This window comes from Ursus arctos, unplaced genomic scaffold, assembly GCF_023065955.2.
Source record: "Ursus arctos isolate Adak ecotype North America unplaced genomic scaffold, UrsArc2.0 scaffold_18, whole genome shotgun sequence".
NCBI classification, from domain to species: Eukaryota; Metazoa; Chordata; class Mammalia; order Carnivora; family Ursidae; genus Ursus; species Ursus arctos.
This window is the reverse complement of record NW_026622852.1, coordinates 34,167,433-34,177,272: the sequence shown is the minus strand read 5'-3', so window position 1 is coordinate 34,177,272 and position 9,840 is coordinate 34,167,433. Positions and strand designations below refer to the sequence as shown.

At 35.2% G+C, this 9,840-nt stretch overlaps 1 protein-coding gene across 1 annotated transcript; it reads right to left on the bottom strand.

Moving 5' to 3' along the window:
- Positions 1-8,392: 8,392 nt before the first annotated feature.
- Positions 8,393-9,328, bottom strand: LOC113260366 (olfactory receptor 13D1). The gene has a single exon (XM_026506099.4). The coding sequence runs from the start codon at positions 9,326-9,328 to the stop codon at positions 8,393-8,395; it is 936 nt and encodes a 311-aa protein (XP_026361884.3).
- Between the last annotated feature and the right edge of the window lie 512 nt (positions 9,329-9,840).

Sequence of the window (9,840 nt, the reverse complement as noted above, 5' to 3'; positions counted from 1 at the left end):
ATTCCATCCATGTCATTGCAAATGGCAAGATTTCATTCTTTTTTATGGATGAATAATATTCTGGTATGTGTGTGTGTGTGTGTGTGTGTGTGTGTGTTTGTGTTTGTTTGTGTGTGTGTATACACACATACCACATCTTCTTTATCCATTCATCTATCAGTAGACACTTGGGCTGCTTCCATTGTTTGGCTATTGTAAATGATGCTGCCATAAACACGGTGCATGTATCCCTTTGAATTCATGTTTTTGTATTTTTGGGGGGTAAATACCCAGTAGTGCGAATAAGAGATTGTAGGGTAGTTCTATTTTTAACTTTCTGAGGAACCTCCATAGTATTTTCTACATTGGCCGCACCAGTTTGCATTCCCACCAAGAGTGGACAGTGATTCCTTTTCCTCCACATTCTTGCCAATGCTTGTTTCTTGTGTTTTTTATTTTAGCCATTCTAACTAGTGTGAGGTAGTACCTCATTATGGTTTTGATTTGCATGCCCTGATGATGAGCACCTTTTCATGTGTCTGTTGGCCATCTGTATGTCTTCTTTGGAGAAATGTTTGTTCATTTCTTCTGCTCATTTTTAAATTGGATTATTTGGATTTTTTTGGGTGTTGTGTAGGTTCTTTATATATTTGGATACTAACCCTTTATTGGATACGTCATTTGCAAATATCTTCTCCCATTTGGTAGGTTGTCATTTAGTTTTGCTGATTGTTTACCTTGCTGTGCCTGTGATTTTTATTTTGATGTAGTTCCAATAGTTTATTTTTGCTTTTATTTCCTTTACCTCAGGAGACCTATCTAGAAAAATGTTGTTATAGCCAACGTCAGAGAAATGCTTGCCTGTGCTCTCTTCTAGAATTTTTATGGTTTCAAGTCTCACATTTAGGTTTTTAATCCATTTTGAGTTTATTTTTGTGTATGGTGTAAGAAAGTGGATCAGTTTCATTCTTTTACATGTACCTGTCCAGTTTTCCCAACATCATTTGTTGAAGAGATTGTCTTCCTACTGTATATTCTTTCCTCCTTTGTTGAAAATTAATTGACCATATAATTGTGGGTTTATTTCTGGCTCTTCTGTTCTGTCCCATTGATCTGTATGTCTGTTTTTGTGCCAGTACCATACTATTTTGATTACTACAGCTTTGTAGTAGAACTTCAAGTCTGGAATTTTGATACCTCCAGCTAGTTTTTCTTTTTTCGATACTGATTTCTAATGTTGCATTATGGCCATGGGTTGTTGTTTGAATGATATTAATTGCCTGGTATTTGTTGAGACTGCTTCTTTTTCTAATGCATCATAAGTTTTATAAACATATTGTATTTAAAAACATTCTCTACTGTTTGAGGGTGGAGTGACACAGACACATTTGTATGATTACTATAATTTTTAAGGTGTTTGTTTAACTTAACATAATCTCTACTTAATATCTCTACAATCCTCCTGATAATACCAAGGGCCTTAAAATGTTGATCTTTTATTTCTAACCCCTCCTATTATCTTCCGTATTATTTGTTTCATTTTTACCTTGTTTTTAAGTCCCCCAATTGCAATTGCTATCTCTTGCTCTCTTTCGCTTTCACTCTCTTTTACAGTGACAGTTTGGATTCACTCACAAAGTGGATTTGCCACTTTCTTTATTTCCTATTGTTTTTTTTAATTCCATTCCTTTTATCTAGGGACAATTCCTTTCTTTTCTGTGGAAAAATCTCTTCATTTTTTCAAAACTGTCTTTATTCTCAAAAGGTAGTTTAATTTAATACAGAATTCTGGGTTTTCAGTTATTTTGCTTGAACAATTTGAAGATATATTTCATTGACTTTGGGCCTCTATTCTCACTGATGTCAGTTTTAGTCTACTCTTAATTTTGAAGCATTTGAGAAAAATAAATGTCTCATGACATTAAGATATAGTAAGATCATCATTAAAAATAGAGTTGTTTCATCTTGAAAAACTTCAATAAATATTCTATGTGGAAAGCATCATGACATTCTTAGACAAATTTCCGTAGTTCCTTTCTGACACTCATTTTACTCATTTTATGCTTAATTATAAACATGCTTATATATTTATTGTATATTAATTTTAAAAAGTGTTTTCCTTGTAAATATCACACATTTTAAAAATACTAATTCAAAATGACTTTTCATAAGTTAGATTTTGAAATTTAAGTGCACCTGGTGAGTCATACTATAAAAATCTAAACTGTATTATACACACAAAAGAACAGAGAAGAAGATATCTTTTGCATCATCTATACAGAGAACCTTATTCTGGGATTATCGGTTTCCTTTTTGTACTGTAAAAAACGTACATTTTGGATTTCCTAATTTGACATCTTAGAAAATTAAAAACCCAGTGAAAAAGAGACAAATACCAAAATAATTATATAAAGGACAAGGCAAAATAGATTTTAAGGGAGTACTCGTGCTCTGTATTTCTTAGGTTTATACTAGCCTAGGAAATTTTACATTTTAAAACTACTTGTCTTACTATAATGGTTAGATCATTAGAATGTGCAGATGTATACGTCGTGTGCAAAACCGCATTATGTTTCAGTAGGTATGACATTAGTATTTGCCTTAAATTTATTTTCTAAGATGTCAAATTTTTTTGGCTTATGTTCCTGAATTTTAATCTACTGTATGAAAAATTAAGGACATTAAACACAGAGATATCTAAATTTACAGGCATTTATTTCTTTATGAAAACACAATTTCGTTCTGAATCAAGATCAGTATGATAAATAGTTCTTATAATTGCTTTGACTGGTTTGTTTCAGTAGTTTCTTTCATTTGTTCAGTCACTGACTTGTGCACTTACACTGTCTTTCAAAATGCTATGAAATTTAAACCTTTTGTTGAGAAGTGTAACATTTATTTTCAATAGTCCTTTTGTCACTAATACCAGTAGTGTGTATTACATCAAGTAATGTCTCATTTTCCATTTTTAAATAATCTTATACATTACCGCATGCACATTAACATATTCAGTAATCACCAGAATCATTATTATAATGCAACCACTATTAATGTATGTTGTCTTTAACATACAGTGCCTCACATTTATAATCAATGTTTGTCTCACATCTGGTATGAATATGAGCAGCATAGAAGAGAAATAGCTCGTCATTGTTTGAATGAACTTCAACTTAATTTTTAGTAAAGTTCCATTTAAAAAAAAATGTCCTGGAAAATGTGAGTGATTATGTACCTTGGTCATTTTAAGAATAGTAATGTTACAAGATATATAGGTGATTATTATGTGAATATACAGGAATGGCATTTAAAACTTTATGGCCCTAATCATATTGAAAAGGTGTAATTGCAGAATAAATGGTAGAAAGAACTAAATTTCTTTTGCTAAGTTCTGTGCAATCTGACTTTCTTGAGGAACTAGTAGTTCTCTCAGAAATAGCCAAAACACATGAAGGAATGTGACAATAACACATCATACCAGAAATGTTTGCTGTTTCCTTTTTCCTTATTGCCTTAGGGCCTGATTCTGGTAATTCTTCTGATATATTTCTTTTCTTCCTCTTCTTTTTCCTCTCCTTGTATCCATCCCCAAGGAATAGCAACTGAAACCCTGACAAGAGTTCAGTATAGGAAATTAAATTTCATAGGGACCATTAAAATTTATTTTTAATTTCTCTCTTGTAATAGTTGTAAATAACTTATTAAAAAGTTTTGCCTTTTTAAAATAGTGGAACTTTTTCCTAAGTTAATTTTAAGAGAATTTATAATGGTACTGTTTTTTATCCAGTTTCTACCCTTGCCTCATTCATTGATACATGTATTCAAGAGCTGTATTCTAACAGGATTTGTATAATTTTTTCCCACCATTGAATTATGAAAAATTTCAAACATAAAGCAAAACTGAAACAATTTTACTTTGAACATCATACATTTATTAAGTAGATTTTATCACCAACATTTTATTAAATTTATATCTAAGTGTCTGTTCATCTTTCTATTCCCCCATTAAATCAATGTCATTTTTGGATGCATTTCAGAATAAACTGTAGACATCATTACCCTTTTTCCTAAATACTTCAGCACGTGTATCATTAGGTAGAGTTTAAACCTATCTGTGTTTACAGTTCTCTTTTAATTTAAAATTTATGTACATTAAAATCATGAATCTTAATGTGATATTCATAGTTTTGACATATGCATGCCTGTCACTCAAATTCCTATCAAGACATAGAACATAAATGTAACTTTAGAAAATTTCCCTCATGCCCCAAACCAGTAGATACTCAGTTTAATCCCTCTCCCACATAGGCAGCCACTGCTCTGATTTAAAAAATACCACTGATTAATTTTTACCTGTTCTAGAACTTCGGTATATACTTTTCTAGAAACAACACTCTGGCTGCTGTGCAGAGAATAGATTGTAGGAAAACAAAAGTAGAACAGGGATGTGATTCAGAAAGCCATTGTAGTAGCTTAGGTGAGATGATGGTAGTTTGAACTAGAGTGGTAGCAATAGATGTGGTCAGATTCAGGGTAAATTTTGAAGATAGGGTTGGTAGGATTTGGTGGTGGATTGGATGTGGGTGTATGGCATTGCCAGTTCCTGAGATGTGGAAGATAAGGAGAAATAGTTTGGGGATAGGAAAAATCAAGATTTCTGTTTTGAACGTACTATATTTGAAATGCCTATTAGATTAGATCTCAGGACATATATAGGAGTCAGTATTGTACATATCAGTATCTTTTCATTTTTGTCATTATCAAGCTATAAGCTCGTTAAACTAATTAAGGGATTATATGTATGTACAGTGGTTACATGGACTCATGATTTATTACAGTCAAACTTCTGATGTCTAGAACGAACAAAACCATATATATGACAGATGGAATATTATTTTAGCCAGGATTATTGTTAGTTGTATGTATCACACATAACAGTATACTGCCCGTATTATATGAAAATTCTATTTTAAAAACTAATAGACTTTATACAAAAAGCAAAATCCAAAATATCAATGTATTGATTGAAGCCCACTCTGTTAATATTTGTGGGACTAGTAAGACAAATAACTCACAGGTTCTGCTTCTAATGACATTTCAGTAACAACCAATATATTCTGTACATAATCAAAGGGAATATATCTTCACATAATAAATACCCCAAAGTTGAAATAGATTGCTATAGGAATATAACTTGGTAGAAGAGGTAGAATCTAGTCAGCACAGTAATAAAAGGCTTTAATTCATAGAAACTTTTTTGAGGGGCACTTTTTTTTATAGATAGGTTAAATTTTTATAGATAGGTTAAAATGAGGACAATATTAGATGGAGATAATGGCATCAGCAAAGATGCCGAGGCAGCAGTCATGAGGATTAGTTAGGCAATGGCGAATAGGCTTGTTTACCTTCAGCATGAGAAGACAATCGCACATTCATTCATTCATGAATTTATAAATGCTGAATGCATGCCTCTTGTAGGCAATGAGTCCGTAAAATAAATATTACTCATATCTTGCCCTCAGGGAACCCACAGTCTATTAGAAGAGACAGACATGTCCGGGAAAAGCTAAGGGGAGAGTATATTATTCATTGCATGGTATTAGTCAAGCACTGAATAAGACATTTTGTTTTTTTATTTTTCTTATTCAATACTCATAAAACCTTCTGAATAATAGTTCCACTATTTAGAGACTGAAGTCCACATTTTATGTCAGGACAAATGGAGAATCTGATAGATTAAATTTATAATCTTAGTAAATTGGAGAATTAAAAGTTTGTAAAAGCCCTATGTTTTTTTGCTTATTTTTAACTATGCCACATTGAATAAATAAAATACACCGTAATAAGAAGTATAATAGAAGTGCACTTAAAAATCTATGGAAGAATGGAAGACGAAGGGGAAGAAACTGCTTCTTCCTGGAGGAGCTGATAAAGTGGTAAAAAAGTGGCATTTGTGAAACATGATGAAAATAAGAGGTGACATAAGTAGGACAAAAATTCTTGGGAATTTTAACAACTGTTTGCACATAACTTAGACCCCTATTTCTTACTTCTTTCAAAACCCACCTTTCTCCAAGTCCCTTGTCCTAGGAGGACAGACTCTTGTTTTACTTAAAGAGGCTATTGTGATCAAGGAAGGGTGAGATGGGGGGAAAAGACAGGGAGACTGGGTTTTAGGAAGTGGTAGAGGTAGATACCCAAGAGCAGTTGTGGGCTGTAATGCAAATGGAACTTTTATTAGATTGCTGTGGTTTTGGAAGTTTTTAAGAAATTTGAATAGGGAATGTTAAAAGTACTTTAGATTGTTGGATTCTATTTCTTTGTTAAGAATGAACTATGTGGATTCCAGATTGTAATAATACTTCTAATACTAATAATAGAAGGCAGGCAGTGGTTGGATTATTTCTTTCTTTGGGTTTTTGTTGAAAGTGTATTGATATATTTTCACAAACAGAACATATCACTCAAGGTATATTGTATATTGGGATTCAGTATTTCTAAATCATTGCTGTTTTTTAAAAACTTCCTGAAGATCTTTTCTTGTAGCTCTAAGAGTAGAAGCTGCAATCTGCTTTTAGGGTAAGCTCACTCTCCATTTTGAGAAGGACCATGCTGAGAAGTGCTTTGAGTTACACATCCATTCATTTTTATTGAGAGAAGTACTGATTCTTATGGAGGACGGAAATGAATAGAAACTATCAATCTTGTAGCAGGACAGGAGCTAAAGAGGAAAATGGACTTTAGAGGGCCCATATGAAGGGGGATGGCTAATAGATACCAAGAAAACTAATATTTAATACTGATTTATTTTTCATAGTAATCATAGTCCCTTTATGTTATGTTCAAGCCTAAATAAAGGTGTTAAACATAGTGGTCTTTTGAATGTGGATATTTAGGAGATTTATGTTTATTCTTTGTGGGCAAAATGAGAGCTTAAACAACACAGAGGTATACAAGATTACCAGAGAGGAATGATAAAGAAATTTAGAATAGTCCGACATAAAATGAAAACCACAAACTAGGAAAATGTAAATACTCCTCAAAAATTATTCGGTAGGGGGGGGCGCCTGGGTGGCACAACGGTTAAGCGTCTGCCTTCGGCTCAGGGTGTGATCCTGGCGTTATGGGATCAAGCCCCACATCAGGCTCCTCTGCTATGAGCCTGCTTCTTCCTCTCCCACTCCCCCTGCTTGTGTTCCCTCTCTCGCTGGGTGTCTCTATCTCTGTCGAATAAATAAATAAAATCTTAAAAAAAAAAATTATTCGGTAGGTGACTGGAATGCCTGTAGGCACACGGAATAGAAATTAGATTATTTAGTTGTTAAAGGAAGGAGAGCCCCTGAAGGCTGGAGAACTTGGGACCGTTTAGGGAACATATCCTCATGTATTTTGCCTCAAAAATATGAGTGAAAAGAAGGAGTACAAAGAAATGCTTTAGTTAAGACTGTATGATTGCAAGTGATGAAAATCCAACTCAAAATTAGCTTTTTATAAAAAGGTAATTTATTGACTCATATATCTAAAAAGAATAATTGTGAACTGACTTTAGGCACAGCTGGATCAAGGACTTAAAATAGCAGGATCACACGAGCACGCGCGCGCACACACACACACACACACACACACACCCACACCCCCACCACTCTCCCTTCTTCTCTCAGTACCTCTTTCTCTCTCAGATAGGCTCCCTGCTCTTATTGACAGAGATTGGCCCAGGCTCACATTTTACCAGTTTAGCAACCTTAGCAGGAAGAGTGCCTCTTTTCTAGACTGAGACAGCGTTCTTGGATTGAGTTTGATTAGCCTGGCAGGGCTCACCTGCTGTGCTGAATGAATCACTAACTAGAGGAATTTGCTTTTGTTTGAAGCTGTACCACTATTTCCAGAGGGTAGGGTCAGCGCCATCCAGCACACATAGACTCAGAGGGTGGCACTACTGAATGCCAAAAGAAAAAGTGCATTCTTTTACCAGAATAAAGGATACTAGACAACAAAATAATAGATGTTCAGTTCAAAGTGACTGAGAAAGGAGACCAGGAAAACAGAAGGAAAGTAGAGAAACAAAGTAGATGGAGAGGGAGAAACGAAAAGGAGGAGGAGGAAATGGGGAAGAGAAGAGAGAAAAACAAGGAAGAGAGAGAGAGAAGAGAGGAGAGAGCTTTATCTTGAGGAAAAGCCATGTGCCCTGTATGGGACCAAATGGCAGAGCTGCATACAACCTGGAAACTGCAGACTAGACACTATTCAGAAGGCTTACGTGAGAATTCTGTCTTGAAAAGAATGTAAGTCCTGTATTTGGACTTACGAACAGATAGGTTCTCTTAACATTGGGTTCAGTGACTTCATCTGTGAACACAAAAGATCTGATTAGGTCTCACACTGAGGACATCACAGGCCTTAAGACCATTTATATTTTTCATAGATGCAGGTATCTGCTCAGGACTTTTTTCACAGCCTCTTTCACCTCCTTATTCCTCAAGCTGTAGATGATGGGGTTCAACATCGGGGTTACGACTCCATAAGACAGTCCAATGATTTCATCAGATGCTTTTGTGTCCTTTGACTTGGGCTTCATGTACATAAAAAGAGCTGAACCATAGAATAATATAACCACAGTCAGGTGGGCTGAACAGGTAGAAAAAGCTTTCTTTCTCCCTTCAGCAGAATTAATTCTCAGGATGGAAGAGAGGATAAAAACATAGGAGATGAAAATTAACAGCAGAGGAATCACCAATAAAACAATACTTGCCACTGTCATGATAAGCACATTCATGGAAATATCTGAACATATGAGTTTAAGAAGGGCCAGGATCTCACAGGTAAGATGGTCGATGACATTATTCCCACAAAACGGCAATATCATTGTCAGGGCTGTTTGCACTAAGGAATTCAGACAGCCTATGATCCAGGACCAAGCAGCCATGTGCACATAAAGCACTCTGTTCATGATGATGGGGTACCTCAGTGGGTTGCAGATGGCCACGTACCGATCATAGGCCATCACAGCCAGGAGGACACACTCAGTGGAGCCCAACCCAAGGGAGACAACCATCTGCAGAGCACAGCCAATGAAGGATATGGATTTTGTCTCGGATCTAAATATGATGAGCATTGGAGGAATGGACGATGATGTATAACAGATGTCCAGGAATGAGAGATTCCCAAGGAAGAAGTACATGGGGGTGTGGAGGCGAGAATCCAGTATGCTGATGATAATGAGGAGGCTGTTTCCCAGCAGAATTATCACATACATGATGAGGCAGAGCATGAACAGGAAAAGCTGGAGCTCTGGGTATTGGGAAAGTCCCACCAGAAAGAATTCAGTCATAGCTGAATAATTCCCCATCTTCATGTGTCCATGTCACTGTAAGCGTTGAGAAAAGGATATGATTCGGGAAATAAATTTCAGGTGTAGATTTATCAAATCACTTTCACTTCCATTACTTTGTTGTATTCTTAGCCTCTGGAATCAGCAAGGATAGGGATATTACATTAATTTTATTAATGATGAAACAGGAACTGAGAGATCAGCACTACTGAGGCTCACACAGCAGTGAAAGCCGAGAATTATGCTGGAAAGTTTCAGGCCTCTAATGAATAAAATTTAGGGACAAACTGCTTTCAAATGTAGATACGTAAGAATCTCTTTATTAATGAGTATTTTGAAATGTAACTGCATTCTAATAAAGCTGGATGTAATTTGAAATATGTATCTTCAGTACCTTGACACCTATCCTCGGTATGACTATTTTAAGTTACGTAAATTTTTGAGGCCCAGCTGCTAGTCTCAGCAAGTAAAATTGGGAGGGGCAGGGAAGCTATAACTCTTTGGCAGTTTGTTTTGAGAATTAAATTAGATAACAT